This window comes from Citrus sinensis, chromosome 4 (assembly GCF_022201045.2).
Source record: "Citrus sinensis cultivar Valencia sweet orange chromosome 4, DVS_A1.0, whole genome shotgun sequence".
NCBI lineage: Eukaryota > Viridiplantae > Streptophyta > Magnoliopsida > Sapindales > Rutaceae > Citrus > Citrus sinensis.
In genome coordinates this window covers 28,385,130-28,404,446 of record NC_068559.1, presented here as the reverse complement: position 1 = coordinate 28,404,446, position 19,317 = coordinate 28,385,130, and the positions used below count along the sequence as shown (strand labels likewise).

The following is a 19,317-nucleotide window of genomic DNA, read 5'->3' as shown; positions in this document are numbered from 1 at the left end:
ACGAGTTTGTTGGGATATTAAAATTCTGATAATGTCTCGTTATAGAATCTAGAGTTAACTAATCTGTGTGATTTGACGGTGAAAAGTGAAAACGGAAGATAAGATCAAAGGATTATTTATTTTTTTGGCAAATCAAAACAAAATATGTGTTGTGTTGTGGGCTGGGCGAATGATTTTTCTTGGGCTGGAAGTCTTAAAAGCAATGGGCTAAAATGTGGATCAATTTAAAATGTAGACCTTGATGATTGAGTGACGACCCACTTAGATACCACTTTCAAATTTAGGGCGGCACCTTCTATTTTTAACTCTTTAAAACAATGAGATCACGCATGTGAAGCACAGGAATATCTATGAGTATTTATCCAACTTTCTAAAAATACTATTGGCGGCTAGTTTTTAGGTGTTATTCTCAAAATTCTGGCCCACCATTTCAAAATTCCAATGCAAGACATGAGTTAATGGGCCCCCTTAACGATTTAGTTGATCTGACGGTTCAGCGGCTAGTGGACTCATGATCAGTATTTAACGTTTTGTCGGCATCAATTTTTATGTTTTGCTTCTACACGTGCAATAAGGCCCAGCAAAGATCCACAAAGAGATGCTTGGTCCATCTTTTTGATTTTACAGCACAGGAGTCGCTCATGGCCGGTTAAGTATTGGAGTGGGAATGACTGCATGGGAGTAAAAAATTCCGCAAGAATGATGCAACAAACTTTTACCTAAAAGGCCGCGGAGGAATCGGCGATGAAATGAGCGATAACCGCCCGAACAAAGCGGCGAATAACGCGGCATTTTTTCAGTGGCGACTTGGGCGATGCCGCTAAAGCTAACGTTACTGAGTCAGGCATTGGTAGCAACGCGTAAGGTAGCTACAGGATTTGATCAATTTGAAAACTACACATGTATAGAGCATCATTACGTTCACGCGCGCCCATTCATTTTGACGGGGACCCCTCTCTCTCTCTCTCTCTCGGTCTTTCGCTTTCTTTGACCCTATTCTTCTCGGGAAATTTTTACACGAGGCACGATCCTCCTTTGTCTTTTCCCGCTTGATCTGACATCAACTTCATTTGTACCGTATGAACTCATGTCTGTTTTCAGCAAGTCTCTGAAGCAGTCAGACGATATTGGTTATTTATTTATTTAGGTTTCTTTTATAAAAGAGTTCACAGCTTTCTGTGAGTAAAAGATTCATTATCAATTATCAACCAATACGAGCCTTAATTAGAAAACCTACCAAAAGGGGTAGCTTTGCTCTCAAAAATCTTTTAAACTTTTCCTCCAGCAAACCAGGATCTTTTTTCCTAGCTAGTTTAAACATACTGGTATTACTATGGGCTGATATCATAATAAGAAATCTACCAAAACCGCTTCTTAGATAGTTTTGTTGTGGTGCAATAATATATGGGCTGAGAACTGGTCAAATTTGCTTTTACATATTCGAAAAGAAAACAACTCCTCTCAGAACCCCAAAAAAGTTAATAATAATAATAAAAAATGAACTTCTTTCCCAATATGTGAGAACCGAAGTGATCAAAATAATCTTACTACTTGATGAGTTGATATATCTTCCTCCACTACTTGCCATCTAGAACAAAATATTCTCTGTCCACTGCAGTTTAGTGCTCCACCTTCGCATTCCAGGCAAATCTTGATTCTTGGGTGACTGTTATATTCATATAATGCTGGTTTTTACATCCGACGCTGGGTATGACAAACTAGTCCATTCAAATTGAATACCTATGTATCTAGTTCAATTAGACTAGATCTTTTTGAATATGGATATAGATATTTTTTAAAATATCCGATATTGAATGGACGTGAATATTAGATGGATATCTAATGTCTAATCCATTTATTTGATTGTTAGATAAAAATGAATAAATACAAAAGCATCTTAAACAACAAAATTTATTATCTAATTACCCTCAAAATAAAATTATAGAAAAATGTTTTAATTTAAGAAAAAATATAAAATCATTCATCGGTGACTCTGTCTCGTCGCCGGTAGCGGTGCCATCTTCGGCGATGGTGAAAAAGGTCATGGGTAACGAATTTCGTATCACTGGACTCGCCACTTTGTGATCTATACGTTGATACTAATTTTATCAACAAAAAGGAAACAATGGTGGCAAAAATGCCACCTAAAAGTGTGGTGGATGCATTACGCCGACATCAGATGAAGTTGCAGTGATGTGCCCTGCCACTTTGATCAAATATGTCACACGCTGCCAGTTTTGATCCAAGTGGCCGTGCTCTTCATTGCAATGCCTAAGACAGTGAAATCAAGTTGTAGCTGGTCTTTTATATGGCATTTGCGCCACCACCGTTCAGTGTTTGTTGACAAAATCTATACTATTGTATGGATCACCAAATTTCAAGTCCGATGGTATGGAATTTGTCACTAGTTGGCCACCTTCATCATCACTGGCAGCGGCACTATTAGTCGAAATAGTAACACCAATGATTTTATTTTAGTGTTATATTTTGAAACAATATAATTCTGATTAATTTTTAAAATAAAAAATAATAAGAATTTCTTAGTGTAATACATTATTAATTAGCTTTTACTATATTAATACGTTATATTATTAATTCAAAATGTACGGACGTTGTTAGATATTCATATTTATCCATGTCCAACATTGAAAAATAAAGGAAAAATATCCACCGTCCACCTATTTTTTACACATTTTTTAAAAATACACAATTTTTTTATTTTTTGACTGGAATTCACCTAAAGTTACATTTTGTTTCACTTTTCAACTTCCGTTTGAAATCCGTTAAGAAAACTAACGGAAACTTTAAAAAATGACCATTTTACCCCCAAAACGAAAATTACAATTTCACCTTAAAAATTACCAAAAATAATCAGATTAAATCTAATTATTTTTTCCATTGGTCAATAAAGAAATTAATTCCACAACCATCAAATGCAGATTTTTTTTAAATATGTCTGTAATTAGAATGCTAAATTATAACAGTAGTATTAAAAATAGCCCAATCTCGCAAACCATCAATTGAATTTAAGATAAGTAGAGTTTTATTATTCATTAAGTTATAATCTCTAGTAGTTAAGATTTTTTTTGTACTTCATTAGCGTACCAATAATGATATTTATCATTAAATCTTATTATTTTTGGTATTTTTTAAGATGAAATTGTAACTTTCGTTTTGGGGGTAAAATTGTCATTTTTTTAAAGTTTCCGTTAGTTTTCTTAACAGATTCTAAACGGAAGTGGAAAAGTGAAACAACATGTAACTTTAGGTGGATTCCAGCTAAAAAAATAAAAGAATTGTGTATTTATAAAAAATGTATAAAAAACGAGTGGACGATAAATATTTTTCTAAAAATAAATATAAATATAAAAAAATCTATCATAGATAATTATGAATTTACATAACGATGAATAATCAGCTAGATATCGTAATCCCTAAATCATACTTGATTTATGAAAGTAATAAAGCCAGGGAGCTAATTGCAGCATTATGCTGTTATGCCCTTCCATTTTCTTCTTTTTTATATAATAATGGGAGAGGACAAAAGTGTGCGGTGAAGTCAGAATGACATGAAATGAAAAGTGATCTAACGTAGCCCTAAAGGGGAAGAAAAAAAAAGGGGTAACAGGAGTGTAAAGTCCAAAATAGCCAGTGAAAAATAAAGCAATGTTTGGAGGAAAAGGTTAAATTGCAAAAGAAGCGAAAAAAAGGAGAGAGAGAAAGTTTTGTCGGCTGACTCTCTGACTCTGAAGCAACATTGAAATCCACGCAACTGAGAGAGAAAAGGGGCAAAAAATCGTTGGCCCCCCAATTTTGCTGTCTTTCTGTCAACTTAATTCAAATTACAATCACGTACGAAACCATGAAGAAATCTTAGAGAGAAGGAGAGAGAGAGAGACCATACAGGATGCATCCATGTCCATTACGGCATTACCCAACAAAAGCAAATTAAATGCAGCATATGTACTTGAGATCTAATTCTCTTTCACAAATACTAAAATAATTATATGAATAATTACGGGTGATTACAGATGAATCAGAAGATTGTTTTGGATCTAAAATAATAACCTATCTCGTTATCTAACCTAAATCAGAAGAGTTAAAAGTGTGAATCCACTAGCTAATAGATATAGCTTTGGCAGCTGTATGTTCGATTTTTACATATTTAAATATCTAATATCTCATCGATCATCAAATGAAAGTTAAAAATGAGATAATCCCAACAGAGATATATAAACAGTTCTTAGTTTCAGGTCGATTCATCACTTCCAGTTAACAGCATCAAGTTCATGGTCCTTAAATGAATGGCTTTGCTTTGTATCAGCGGCACTGGGCATGGCCTGCACTGAAATACATTTCGAGGGAGGTTAGTTTGCTTAGACTTTTTCTTTTTCGTCTTCTTCCAGTCTGACAGTATGCTAATGGAATCAAAGTGCTAACCTGGCTTCTTAAAAACACAACCGAAAGCACATGAATACAAGTAAAATTTTGTAAAGAAAAAAGCGACAGCCAGCCCAGCATCAATTCATCAAATATAAGCCAAGAATATTAACATTCAGATATTCCACACCTCACGTATGCTTTGTTCCAAATAGACGGCGAGGGCGAGTGGTTTATATTCTGTAAGGCTTAGACCTGCAACTGGATGCAGTGTACTTTTCTTTCTTTTTTTAACTTTTTTTTTTCCTTAAACGGATGGGTGGGCGTATGTATTTGCTTCGCCATTCTGGCCTCCGGTACTGATCGGGCAACAATAATAATACTAATAATCTTGATGGTCATAATAGAGAATATATACCGGCCCCCTAAAATAAATAAAACAAAAAAAAAAATCTATTTATCAGAGCTAGATTCAATAGCTAATTAAACCTCTTTTAACATATAATATAATTATAACCACATCGAGCTTACCGATATTAGCAAATGGGCACCTACAACATATAGCAAATTCGCATGACTTTAGGACTAACATATATAGTTGAGGGTAATACAAGATTATAGATTTTCATAAGACATGACGAAAATACTGAACTAACAACAAAACTAGCATTTATTTATGCATCAGTCTCAAAGCAGCTGTAGCCAATTTCTCCCTTTAAATACATTAAAGTAATCAAAAGTTCAAAACTAATACTAAAATTTAGAGGAGGGGGGAAGGCACTCTACTGAAAATGAGTTTGTGCTCTTGTCGAGTGCATTGGAACTTTTTACTAATCTAGTCAGTTTCTTGCAGTTCAAAGAGTGGTTATATGATATATAATTGAAGAAAGAATACATGAAACCAGTAACTCTGGAAGAATTATGTCATATGACCAGTTGAGTGTCTGTATCTCCCTTGCACAACTAGACACCTTAAATTAAAGGACAGTGCACCAATGGACTGTTTGGGAAATTAAAAAAACAATTAAAAAATAAAAATAAATAAAAGGAAAAGGACTTACAAAAGGGGAGACGCAAAGTATAGCAAACATGCACAACGAAGGAAATATGTGATTCTCATTTTTTTTATCCTGATTAAAAATAAGTATGTATGTGTTCAATATATGGGTCCTACTTTATTAAGTTTACATCTTTTTATTTATTGTGAGGGAGGACAGCTATTACGTCATTTGAGACCATTTGGGTGGTTCTTAGAGGTCTTTCAATAAAGTTGCTCGGTATCACACTTGCCCAAAAGGACTTTTTGAAATACTAGACTAGGACACTAGGTCTAATAAATTAAGTTGGGGAAAATTAGTATAGGGGGAGTCCACGAGCTCTAAATCAGAAGCTCCAAGTCATAAATTTATAGTCAATGAGAACTACTACACTTTCGTAATGATGTTTTGTAATGGGGAAACAAGTATACATTGCACATCGCAATTCACAAGCGAAGCGAGAGAATGGCCTACCACAGCACCAAATTTCGGCTTGATGAGTCAAATCAAATGTCCTAATGTAAGGAATTGATGGTTCTAGCTTAAGATTATCTAGCACTAGTGGAAACCATCTCATTTCATGTTATTGGGGTATTTATCGAAGGCCTAGTCACCATTAATTTTAGGGCGATAGCGAATCAAAAGAAAAAAAAAATTGTAATCATATATATTATTACTAAAATTTAAACTATATTGAATAAAGTGATGCCTGATGCGTACCAATTTTTTTCAAAGACTCATCTATTGCGCATCCCAGGAGGCACAATATCTCCTAGTAATCCTTCATCCGTGGGGGGTGGTAAGGCTGGTGGTTCGGGCAACGCATTTGGTTCATGTTCTCTTGCTTCAACTGGGATTAATTCTTCTTCATGTGACTGCTGCTTGATACCGGGAGTTTCTTGGGTTATCTGAACTCCTTGATGATAATAATATGGTGGGATTGCGTGAGTCAAATGGCTAGCAAAAGCAGCTGCTTCATGATTAATTAGTCCACCACGAGGAAATCCAACGGTATGATGGCAGTGTTGACCTTCATACGTAGTAATTACAATGGTGGGATCTTCAGATGATCGTTCCACCCTCTTCTTCACTGTACATTTACTGTTTGTGCAGCGGTAGTAGCTCCTGCAATTCATTTACTAGTAAGAAGTTTCATAACATTTCCATCTAATGTGTATAAATTAAAGAGAGCAGCTGAACTAATATTTCTAATCTATCTCATTTCTCATTCACAAGGTGATCCGAAGCATGCACAAATCGATAAAATTACTTGCAAAATCATGAAGTATTGATTCTAACAAATATATGACTTTATAAAAAGTTCCCCTTATATCTCTAGCATAACAAAGGCTAAAGGAAAACTCCTAACAATCATCGGCGTGATTAAAGATTCGATTAACTATCTGTTTGAGATTGTGATAGATTGTCAAATAAATTTCTTGATGATACTTGTATATTTAGTTCAAAAGAAAAATATATCCGAATAAATATGTTTGGTAAAATAATTTCACAATTCAATTATAATTTAGGTATTAAATTCTCAAATAAATAATAATTTGAGAAACCTAAAATGCACTAGATTAGAAAGTAGAAAAGTGTCGGTTTTCTTTTAATTAAAGGGAAATAAGTACGGACCTAGGGAACGGACTATTTTTTACAGCCTTCTGACCATACTTTCGCCATCTGTATCCATCTTCAAGGTGATCAACTTCACTCTTGGTCATAAATGCAAAACGTGGCTGCCGAATTCGCTTTTGTCCTTTCTTTCTTGCTTTGCTTCTGCAAAATATTTCACCTACAATTATGAAAAGGAAAGCAAAACCTAAAGTTTTTCAAAATAAATGATTGAGTGGAGGCATGCTCTCGGGCAGAAAGAAATCATGTGATAAATTGTCAATCGTATCCATTCTTTTGCTCTTGAGGAATAATTGGACTGAACCCTATCAATGCAATGGACTATATGTGTAATTGCATGAAGAAAAGTGTTTCCCTTGATGATTGTTGTCATTCAAAATCTGCTTTACAAGGTCAAGGACCAGTGTTCGGATGTGAAAAGTTAGATATTCACCTCCACATAATTGCGATACCATAATAATAATAATAATAAGGGAGCTCTACTAACATAAAGAAGGTTAATTATTTATTAAATCAGAAGTTAGTTAAATAAAAAGGGTCAACAAACAGATGCATATGCAGCTATATATGCCAGCACAATTATTCCTAAAAATTAAATATATAATTAATCGCAATCAGCATGAAGATTTCTCGAGTCTACTACTAAAGAAAATAAACAAAGAAAATCTTTCAGTAGGGTTGAGATTTGCAAATAGCAAGTGACTCGAAACTGCTGAAATGAATGGAGAAAGAAATGATTTCACTACAAGGAACACAATGAGTTCATTGCAAACTACATACACAGCAGCAGTTGATATGAAAGCAATTCTATACGCTATATATGAAAGCAATTAAATTTTAATTCAGTAAACATTAACGCTAGTAATCTTCAAGAAAACCTGAAGAATCTAATACAGCATTCATTACATGAAATGCCCAGAACCCGCTAAGCAAACAACATTTGAACATCTAACTTCAAGAACCCGCTAAAAGTAAAACACTAAAAACTCCTTAAAGCAAAGCAAGCTATATGTCATACAGATGAAAAACAAGAGACAGTTTTCAAAAACAAGCATCAAATAAACAAATAAATAAGAATCTTTCTAACACTTTCTATATATTCTCTTCACTTGTTTTTGTTACGTATTATCGAACCAAAAAATATTCCTAAAAAAAAAAAAAAAAAAGAGAGCACGCCGCAACGCCATTTCTGCCGCAATAACGGCGCTGTTGAAAAAAAGAAAAAAAAAGAAAAAAAAAGACACTTTCATTTATTGAAAATTCTCTTTCACCAGACCCAATGGATTCGCTAAAATTACAAAACTACCTTTCAGCTTCATAGATCTACATGCATGAACCTCATCTTTTTTTTTCTTTTTTTTTTTTTTTGGGACAGATTTTTGGCCGCACGGAGACACAGCGTCATTTGCACCCGTTACAGAAACGACAACAGAAAGAATTGAGTCAGACAAACGGTTGACGGATTTAATACGGTTTCTGATGTAATCCTCTGTTTTGGTTTTAAAATTTTAAATTGTTAAAAAAGAAAACTGGATATGGCATTTGCCACTGAAAAAAGCATGTAATTACGAAATTACTCATTTTGATTTTCATTTGCACTCACGGTATCTCAGGAGGTTTACCGCCGGAGCCCGTAGACTTCTCCGTCGGATCCTCGCTGGAGCTCGACGAAACCGACGGATTCGAAGTCGACACGTCAGCAGACCTTCCAGGATTTGTCAAACCGCCACCGTCAGTAGTAGTTTCGGCCGGAAAACTGCTGCTGATATTTCCCGCCAAATCGGATCTTTCATGATCAGCAGCGAAGTAGCTGGTCGAACTCTCATGCTCTTGCAGATTCCATCCAAACTCGCTCAAAATATAACTCACGCAGCCCGCGTCCGGTGGCTCCCCTAGCTTCCAGCTCGACTGGCCTCGATCCGATTTCTCTTTGCTACTATCATCCATAAGAAACTCCGTGGAGCTCAATGAATTTTACAAAGGTAAAATGAAAGAGTATTCTGTTCAAAGCAAGTGTTATTAGGGTTTTTGGTGACAGATAGGGGAGGAAGGAAGGACTACGCGTAGTTTTTTTAATTTTTTTTTTTTAAAAAAAAATTCTGTTCAAGGCTTTTGCTTTTTCCTTTTTTAATTTTTTCTGCTATGCGCGTGTGTGGGTCGCGTCCAATACACAGAGAACGGAAGAGAGAGACTGACAGAGAAGGGAATAGAAAGGAGATAAGTTAGAAAAATCGCCGTCAACTGAAATAGTTCGGGAGGCTGTTATTTAGCGCGAGATGGGCCGTGGGGCCCACGCGCATGAATTAATAGTATTTTAATGGAGGGTGATTGGAGGGAAGGGATACTTTCCGAAATGGGGGAGCGCCTTGTTTTCACGAAGGCAATTCGGGATTTTAGTTGATTAGGTAATTATTTTACTATTTAGTTATAATTCAATTATACAGCTTAATTAGTGAAACAACCTCGCGTTGATCTTACTAGCTACATCAACTTCATTTTATTTTTTGGTGCTCCAAGTGTGCGATTCCATCATTTGAGCCTTATAAATACTTGTAGTTATTTTCAAATATATATCTAAAAAAAAAAATAAATTTATTTTATTTTACAATACTTGATTAAAGTAGACAAAAGTAGATTGTCGTATTATGATAAAAATATATTTTCGTAAACCAAAACTGTCGCTGCCAAACATTTTCAATAGGAGCGATTTTATTCTTTAATATTCACTAAACTAAAGTTTACAACCGGATAAAAATTAATATACATACATTCTTTAATTTTTTTTCTTTTATGTCCAAAAAAAAAGAAATTTTGTTGTAAAAAAAAAATATTATAAAAGCAAGCTAAAAGGAACAAAACGTAAGGATAAGAGTGTCAATAATTTAACTGCAATGATTTTTGAGGTTTTTTTTTTTAAATATAAGGATTAAAAGAGAATTAACTTCAAAATATAGGGACAAAACGAACTTCAAATTTAGTATTATATATATGATAGGTTTAATTAGGATTCAAGTTTGCAGGTTTAATTTTGAGAAGCGTGAATGTAATTTGGGACTCGCCTATCGTGCAACAGTGGCACCGTGCCACTGCTTTTGTCTTTTTTGTGTAAAATTTCATGAAGCCCTTTCATTTATTCTTATTTAAATTTTGCTTCACAAATATTAAGTTCATTTCTCCCAAACCCGTGAATCCTTCAACGGCCCTTCAACGGCAAATCGGCTCCTCCGGTGGCTGTGGTTGGTCAGAAAAGACAGAGGGAATTGTGGAGAACAAAACTCAAGTGGTGGCGTCACCGGAAACTAGAGAAACAGTGGCGAATTGAAGCGGGGATTCTGTGACTTTTCACGGCTTCGATCGGCAGCTTTCCGAAATGCTTTACAGCGACAAGGATGGCATGGAGATGACCGGCGTCATACGAGCTTCCGATCGGTACCAACCTTGGCCGGTGGAGTTGCCGGAAACGGAAATAAAATCTGGGTTGGGTTCGCGGGTCGAGTTGACCCGGTTATTTTTGTGACAAGGATGGTGTGGAGATGACCGGCGTTGCGCGATCTTCCGATCGGTACCAACCTTCGCCGGTGGCGTGGACGGAAATGGAAACAAAATTCGGGTCGGGTTCGCCGGTATTTGTGATAAAGAGAGGGGTATTGTGATAAAAGTGTAATATTGAAGAAAAATGTATAAATAACAAATAGTATAAGGTGCTAATTATAATGTTTATATGGATGCAATAGAAATTAATTTAATATTTATGAAGTAAAGCTTAAATAAAAATGAATGAAAGGGGTTCAATGAAATTTTACAACACTGCTGGCACAAAAGACAAAACCAGTGGTACAGATACCACGGTGGTAGCGTAGCTGGATCCTATAATTTGCTTCTTTAAAAAAACAACAATATAGATTTAAAAAATGAATAGTATTAATTACGCCATATTTCAATCATAAATAAATTTTTAAAAAAGTAATTTCATCCTTCTTAAAAAAAAGAAAAAAGAAAGAGAGAGTGCTAGATATTCTAAAATTTTATCTCTAAATTTCATTAAAATTATGTGGCATTCATAGATGGTGAGATGGTGAAATTAATTCACTTTAAACTTGTGAAAAATTATTAATCATTTGATGAATGACACCTCAAAAAAAAAAATGCATTTCACACAACAAAATTAAAAAAAAAAAAAGAGACAACTTAGAATAATACTGTATCATTTAATTAGCAACATCATTAATTTGTGAATAACAAGTGATCAAACTTTTACAATAATTTGATTTCTTCTTCTTCTTCTTTTTTCCCCCCCTTTTTTTCCTCAATACGGCCCACCAATAGAAGGCTTGATGTTGATATTAAAAGTTAAAACTAAGCTTTTGGATTCATTAACTTGAACTCATTTTAGATAATGGCACCTTTTAAATGCAAGGACCGATTATAGCGATTCCAAAAGACATTTTCCAAATGGTTATAAGAGAATTTATTATTACTCATAATACCACATTATTGAAATAGGTAAATTTCCCTTTAGTATTTACGGTTAAACATCAATTTTCAACTGGTTCTCCTACTACTAAAAAATAAATTGAAATATCTTTATTGTTGCTTCTGTTAATGTTTAACTAATGTTATAAGTAAGGGGACACCTTACAAAAAAAAAAAAAAATCGTTTTTCCCCTAAAACAATTAACATTTAACATCATATATTAACGATATCAATATTTCAAATTATTTTCGAAAATTCAAGGACCTAACTAAGGTTGGGAGTCAATGCCGCCTAACCTTCTAAACTAAAAGTGAATTTTCCCATCGAAATATATCAATGGATATAGCTCATGTAGTAGATTCTGCACTAAATAAATTAAAAGCAACATCGTTTTTTTTTTTTTTGGGGTAGCTGAACCGCAGAAGCAAAGAATACGAAGCAAATTAAGCAAACAATGTAGCAACCAGCAAAGACGTACGTGCAGATCTTCGTTTAATTTGGCCTAATTTTGTGATTCTATTTTCTTTCTTCTCACGATGAAACAAAAAATTGCTGTATGGGAAAAGTATAGTAGGTGCTTGAAATCTAGAGCCTAGTATCAATTCATAAGAGTTTGATTGGTTTGAAACTCGACGGCTGCGCGCTTTTCTGTTATTAAAGGTGGCGAAATTAATTATATCTATTTGTTTTGGCTAACAATTGATCCGTGCACATTTGATTGACGTGGAGGTGTTATGTCCTTGTATGCCAATCTCAATTATCAATCATCTTGATATATATGTATTTTTTGGGGGTGTAGGTTAATTGCCTTAAATTAATAACGTTTAGACGGAATCACGCAACGTTAGGGGATGACATAACCAATTATTGGGCAAAGCTTATATACATATGTATACGGTGAAAGCAACATGATATTTTATGATCATTATTCCTTTCTTTCGTTGCTGGTAATCTTTGTCATTGTATATTTAATTATTTAGTTTTTTAATGTTTCATTTAATGAATAAAATCGTGGGTTGCTTATAAACAGTTGAATGGAAACCGTTTTCACATATGATCCAATTGATTCTCGTTGCAAATATAGTGACCAAAGAGATAAGAAGAAATAACCACAATCAATTTGAGAAATACAAACAGGTAATATTACCCAAATAAAAAAAAAAGTTTTAGATATTCTTACTTTTTATCTCTTAACCAATTGGGTAAAACTAGACATACATTGACTAGAATTTAATGAATAATTAACCAATTGGGTAAAAGTAAACATACATTGACAAGAATTTAATGAATAATCTGTATACAACACAAGCACCCAAAATGTTTTCACTTATTCGCAAAATAAAAATAAAAGTTGTCGTTTTTTTTTAATATTAAACATGTAAATAACTATTGGGGAAAACAATGACAAAGATTACCAGCAACGATGTGAAAGTCCACAAATTAATGCCGACATTTGCAATTTACTGAATACAATCACAGAAATACAAAGTTATTTTGTTTTTATTTTTTCACAAAACGATGATGTTGTTTTTGTTTTACAGCAACAATATTATTGTACTGATGAAAGCCGACGTTTGCAAGATAAACCTACAAGCACGGAGCTACAGTATTTTGATCAACAAGATTCACAGGTTTCTTGCTTGTGAACATTTTGTCAATTGCCTATTTTTATATTTTTAGAACAACATGATTCACGAATTTCTCCTTTTTTTTTTTTTCTAAAATACGATGTTACAAAACAAAACGATCCCATTTTACTATGTTTTTGGTATGGCTAGATAGAGACAAGTGTACATTTTGTGTCCATAAAAGAATTATCGTTTTTTTTTTTTTAAATTGAGATGAGATCAACAATGATATTAAAACCTTGAACATAATTAAAATAAGTTATCTCTTCGTGGTCCCAACATTAAGATTATAGCCAAGAATCAACTATTTTGTTAGCATAAAAGAAAGTTTTATAATTGCATTTAGAGTCTAGACACTTTATGAGCTTTAATTGATTAATTACAATTGAGAAAGAACCAGAAATAAAGAAGCTTTTCTTTGTAGGTCGATCGAGAGGAAAGGGCACGACTGTTTGATGGAGAAAGAGCCAAATGTGGGGACTGATTCGAATCTCCTTTTATTAATATAGAACTATTATCATATACGGTTAACAGGTTAACTTGATTCTTAAGCAAAGGAAAATAATCGCCTGTGGCATGTTCCATTATATTATCACTTACTGTCGAATTAAAGATCTACACGTGTTAGGAGATGGCCCCGCGGGTCAAATCGCGGAATCTTCCAAGTGGAAGGATGAGATTAGATGGGTGGTGGGGTTATTAGATGGTCGCGTATTCGAGTGGATGCAAGAGCTGCTGGACCGTCAACTAATGTGAATTTTGGGCAGTCAAACATCGGGATCTCCGTTGGACTGTTGTTGAAAGGCTTTCTATCCACGTGTTTGGGAAGGGAAGGGCTAAATGTTCATTTTGTTCCTATGACTTGAATTAGTAGTAATGGCTTAATTAGCTTGCATATTATAAAAAATTATCAAAATGGCTCATGTTACATGTCAAATTTTGCTCAAGTTATATCATGCATAATTTGCATTTTATGTTTTATCATTGACAATTTAGATTCAACGGTTCCGAAAATAATGTTATTTTAGATAATATTTTGAAATATAAAGACTACTTAATTGAGTAATCACTACACGAACGTTTGTCCCATACAAGAGATGAGCAGGTTTATATTTGCAAGGAACCGAATGGTCCTCCGAACAACAGTGATTGGACAACTATTAGATGAGCCCTTTGTGTGGATCTCATCTCGAGTGAAAAAAAAAAAAGAAAAGATAATTAAATTAACCTTCAAGGCATGTCTCAATAGACAACCAGATCTCACCTTTTTAGAAATGGATTGCTAGATCTCCGGTATCTCATAAATGGGAATTTAAGTTCGCTTGTGCGAGTGATTCCATCTGCATGGATGGGATAAGGGCATTATGGCACATTGATTTTGGTGATATAAAATATGCATACTACTTTATATTCTTAGCGAGTATTATGGTAATTTAGTGTCATTATCTCCGTCAAAATTGGTGGAAATCACTAATTGGGGAGAATTTGAATGCTAATTTCTAAAACTATATGGATTTAAAATTATCTATTGAAATGGTCTATTGACTCTGAATGTATTTTTCTCAGAGATAAGTTGTCAAAGTATAGTATAAAAACTCATTTTACCAGCTCTTTATATACATCAAATTCTTCGTATAGCATGATAAAATCAGAGAACTCCGCAAGGTAAGATCAAAAGAAATAACAATGTTAATTAATATTTTGCTCAGCCCCAAGGTCGCAATCAACTTGATGGGTCAATTCAATTCGGTTGCGGTTTCGTCTTCAGCGTACAGTGCGGAACCCTCGGCGTTCTTACCTTTAACAAAGCAATTGGCTCCACCGATTTCGATTGAATTTATTTTTATTTAATCATTACTTTTTCTACACACACACACACACACACATATATATATATATATTTTCCGTCATAATCACAATTTTTAATAAACGTTTAATACACGAAAAGAACACCACCAACATTTTGATCGCAGATCTTGTGAGATCAGTCTTTTGTTGTTTCCATATGCTGAATTGCAGTTACGATAATTCATTTAAAGAGGAAATGAGGTAACAAACATTTGTTATTAAAATTTAGGTCTAAAACATGCATTCTGCCTCCCCGTTACACTAATGGTTATAGTGTACATGTTTCATATGATATTTAGGGCTCCATGCATAATTCTGAAGAAGGATGGGAAGAACAAGAACCCAGTAACAAAAATGACTCAATAATTAAGCAGCAAAATTGAAAGTAACTGTGCCTTGAGCTCTTTTGGCCATTGATTTCAAGTACCAGATCTCTGCCGACATATTTTAAGCAATGGATGGGATCGATGCACAAATTACGCATAACCCGTTTTCATAAGTATGTATATGTATGTATACATAATAATTATAAATAAATAAAGCACGGTCCGTTATCAATTGTGCCCATGCTATGAAACTCACATCACTTCTCTATCAAAACCCTCTTGGCTCTTGCTTAGATTACTGCTTATTCATAAGGCACCAAGCCCCGTTTTTAGGGTCATGTATTTTTATATATACAGGCCTGCGCATTCTAAAACTTCGAGATGATTTTGATTTTTTAGTGCATATATGTTATACATGATCGTCATCATATTGTTAAATTCTTTCAGGACCACCTTATTTTATTTCGTTTTAATAATTTTTTTTTAATTTATTCTACAGCTAGTGGGATTCTTATTCATGTAATCCAAAAAGAACCAATTGGATCCAGCTCCCCTTTTTCGGTTTACACCGGCTTTCATGAAATGATAGCGTCACAACTCACAAGTGTCACAGCCTTGACTCTATTTTATAGGTGCTCGCATATATGAAAGAAAATTAATGAATAATTACGTTGTACCGATCAGAGATCGGACGGCTTAAAAAACTTATGGCCGACACAGGGTACTATTTACTTGCAGTGGGCCATTGGAGGTTGATTGTACCATAACTAGAAGCATTGAACCTCGACGATACATTATCTGTATCGTCACAAATGTTCCCTTATTAGTTAGTAATTAAATTGAGTAATCATCATTGCAGTTAGTGGAGGGTAGAGCCATAATTCTTGAACCAACCATTTTATGCTCCCTTTAAGAACCCCCTAGTCAAAGTGACTTTCACTGCAATTTCGGTAACAATTAAAATATTCAAATTATTTGTGTATCTTTCTTCACTAGTTAGTGTGACTGAGATAATAATAAGCACAAAGAAGAAGCATGAGTATGCGCATGACCCTCTGTTTGCTGTAAATATTTCACTGACACTTCATAGTTTTAGCTTACGATTAGTTTACTAATGGAGCCATCATAACTGGCTAAGAGCCCGTTTGGGAGTGTGCTAAGATGATTGGACTGTCAAAGTCCAGCTATTAAGGTGTTTGGTAACATTTATAATTGGGCTTTGACAGCTCAGTAAATTTTTTTTTTCAACTTCTACTCTACAGCTATAGCTTTTACTCCACAGCAGCCGTAGCTTAAAATCTACAATACCTCACTCCTAATCACACCTAGGGATGGCAATGGGAAGGGGAGGGGACCAATCTCCCCGTACCCATCCCAATATTTTGCGTATGTCCCCGTCCCCTCCCCATCCCCGTTAAAATTATTTAAGAGAATCATCATCCCCTCCCCGAATAATAACATGGGATCCCCAAGGGTCCCCGATCCCTGAATAACTAATACATTTTTTTTTCGATTTTGAGTTAATCATATTAAAATAAAAAATTCAAATAAAAGTAAAGTTCGAAATATATCTTACATTAATATCCATTATAAAAGTCACATACATTAACTTAGTAAGTAACACAGTATACAAGGGATACAAACTATCATGAATAAATTAATAGCCTAATACAAAATTGTTATAAATAAAATCAAATTTAGATTCAAAATTAACTTTTCAATGGTGGCGTGGGCACTTTATAAATGTGGACTATTCCTTTTACAACACAATAGTTAAGTCGAAGCAAATCAAGAGCAAATATTAGATTAGATTAGATATTAAAATTGTGATTTGCTGTGGGCAATTATAACATCTAAAAATAAATAAAAAATAGATTTAAGATAAATAAAAAATAGATTTAAGTTTAAAATATTAATGAATATTAAAATTAAAACAAAAGTTTTGGGCTAATAGAATTTGTCCGGTCTTTTTAATGTCCTAAATAAAAATTTAGGACTTTAATTAGTTAATTAGGTCTAAAAGTTTAATAATATAAATATTTTGATTTTTTTATTTTTACCAATACTTATAATTTTATAATTCAAATTTTATAATTTATTTACTAGTAATTTTAAAAAATAAAAATTAAATTAAAAATTAAAATGGGAAAATGGGTAGGGGATGGGGATTTCACCTCATCCCCGTCCCCTCCCCGAATAAGAAATTGGGTAAAAAAATTTCCTCGTCCCTTCCTCGAATAAGAAATTTGGTATGAAATTATCCTCATACCCTCTCCGAATGGGAAAAATCCCCGAGAGTACCCGTCCCCGTGGAGATTTTTGCCATCCCTAATCACACCCTAAGTTAAATCGTAATATTGTTTCTATGGAGTTACAAAATCATGAATAGCCTGCGTGCTGCCCACCAAGTTTTTACGACAATATCACACACACACACACACACACACATATATAAATGAACTGGGGATGATTATTTTGTCAAATCCAATTCTTTAATCGAACGAACTAAGGAAAAAAAATTGAGAGAAGTTGAAATATAATCAAATATATGTAGGGCAAAGAGTAAGATAGGATTGGATGGAGCGAAAGAAATTGAGACTTAGATGAAAAAGTATGAAGAAACGTTGAAGTATTATCAAATGTAACGAAAAAATTGATAATATAATTATTGTCAAATCTATTTCTCTAGAATAACTTATTCGGAACTTTTCGCAAAATATTGAGCCCATCCTAGCCCACAAGTCGCTCCGCCGTATGTGGAAACCTCATGCATGGGTTTTAAATTAATACTTGGGTTCGGAATTCACTTTGTTGAGCCGAAGCAATCACATGCAAGGCAATGCATGCATGACATGTAGGTTATGGGCTGAGGAATCTTTATAGATAGCGAGAGGGTGATGAGTTCCCTCATTCACGCAAATAATTTCTCCTTGAATTTGCTTTGTGGTGTTCTTTTGCATGCTTGCTTCTTGGAGGGGACATGGACACAAAATGGAAGCATGCCTAACTTGATGTGAGAAAAAGAGAAAGAGAAACTGCAACTAATTTGAAATTTTAACATCCAAGAAGGGAAACAATGAAAGGAAGTAAAGCGATCACTTTTTTTATGAGATAAAAAAAAGTGCTTTTATTAGTTTGCTGCATGCTCTAGTCTAGTGACTTGTAGACTTTTTGCATAGAGCTGGGCATTCACACAGGTCTTGGTGGTGAGTTATTAACATCAATTTTCCATCGACAACATGGGCATGAAAGCACCCCCATCAAAATGAGTTCTTATTTTGTCAGATGCCAAAATTTGCATTTTAAAAGGTTACGGAAGAATAATAACTCTTTGAATGCTGCTAAAATAAATAAATATATAAATATATAAAATGGTATTTAATTTTTTATATAGACAATAAGGGAATTTTCTTTTTTCATCTTTTGGACAAATCTTTATAAAAAAATTTCACCTGTATTTGGGCGTTCACACGAGATAAAGACTTATACCTATATTTATATGCCTTATTGGAATATTAGGCTGGTTTCCATCCACTTTTAATGGCAAACAAGCACATTTTTAAAAAATGATTCTATAAAGAACTTTAAAGCAATTGACGACCCAACAAAAGCGTGCAAGTTTTTAATCATATAAAATTAATTAGGAAATGGGTTTCTCCTTGAGGTTGTGCAGGAATATATATTTAAGGGTATGAAATAAATTAGAATTGTATAAAAGTAAAATTTGATATTAATAAAAGTTAATCTTGCTCAAGTGATTGGCCAGTAACGTTGCTACCATTATAAAGATGAAAAATTAGATTGATCTCACTGCCTATTTCTTGTTGGACGATGGGGAACCAAAGATTCAATTAATATAAGTGCTTGGAACTCCAAAAGTGTTTTGTCAAAACTTTCAGGGTGTAGAAGTACAAGAGCCACTTTGAGAGATTTTTCCCCTTTATATATTTATGTTTAACTAATAATTTTGTATATCAAAAGTTTATAAC

At 33.9% G+C, this 19,317-nt stretch overlaps 1 protein-coding gene across 9 annotated transcripts; it reads right to left on the bottom strand.

The window, feature by feature from the left end:
- Positions 1–3,944: 3,944 nt before the first annotated feature.
- Positions 3,945–9,251, bottom strand: LOC102614847 (probable WRKY transcription factor 57). Of its 9 annotated transcripts, none has more exons than XR_001508644.2 (5): positions 8,656–9,251; positions 7,053–7,196; positions 6,138–6,542; positions 4,441–4,805; positions 3,945–4,345 (listed from the first exon to the last, which is right to left on the bottom strand). XR_001508644.2 is itself a non-coding variant. In XM_006482991.2 (5 exons), the coding sequence occupies exons 1-3, from the start codon at positions 8,997–8,999 to the stop codon at positions 6,155–6,157; spliced, it is 876 nt and encodes a 291-aa protein (XP_006483054.1). In that variant the 5' UTR covers positions 9,000–9,251; the 3' UTR covers positions 3,945–4,805; positions 4,912–4,931; positions 6,138–6,154. The 9 variants fall into 9 exon arrangements, 5 of the variants coding, with proteins under 5 accessions (XP_006483054.1, XP_052296002.1, XP_006483053.1 ...); XR_003066387.2 differs by having other exon boundaries at positions 3,945–4,447; positions 4,571–4,805; XR_371126.4 differs by having other exon boundaries at positions 4,571–4,805.
- Between the last annotated feature and the right edge of the window lie 10,066 nt (positions 9,252–19,317).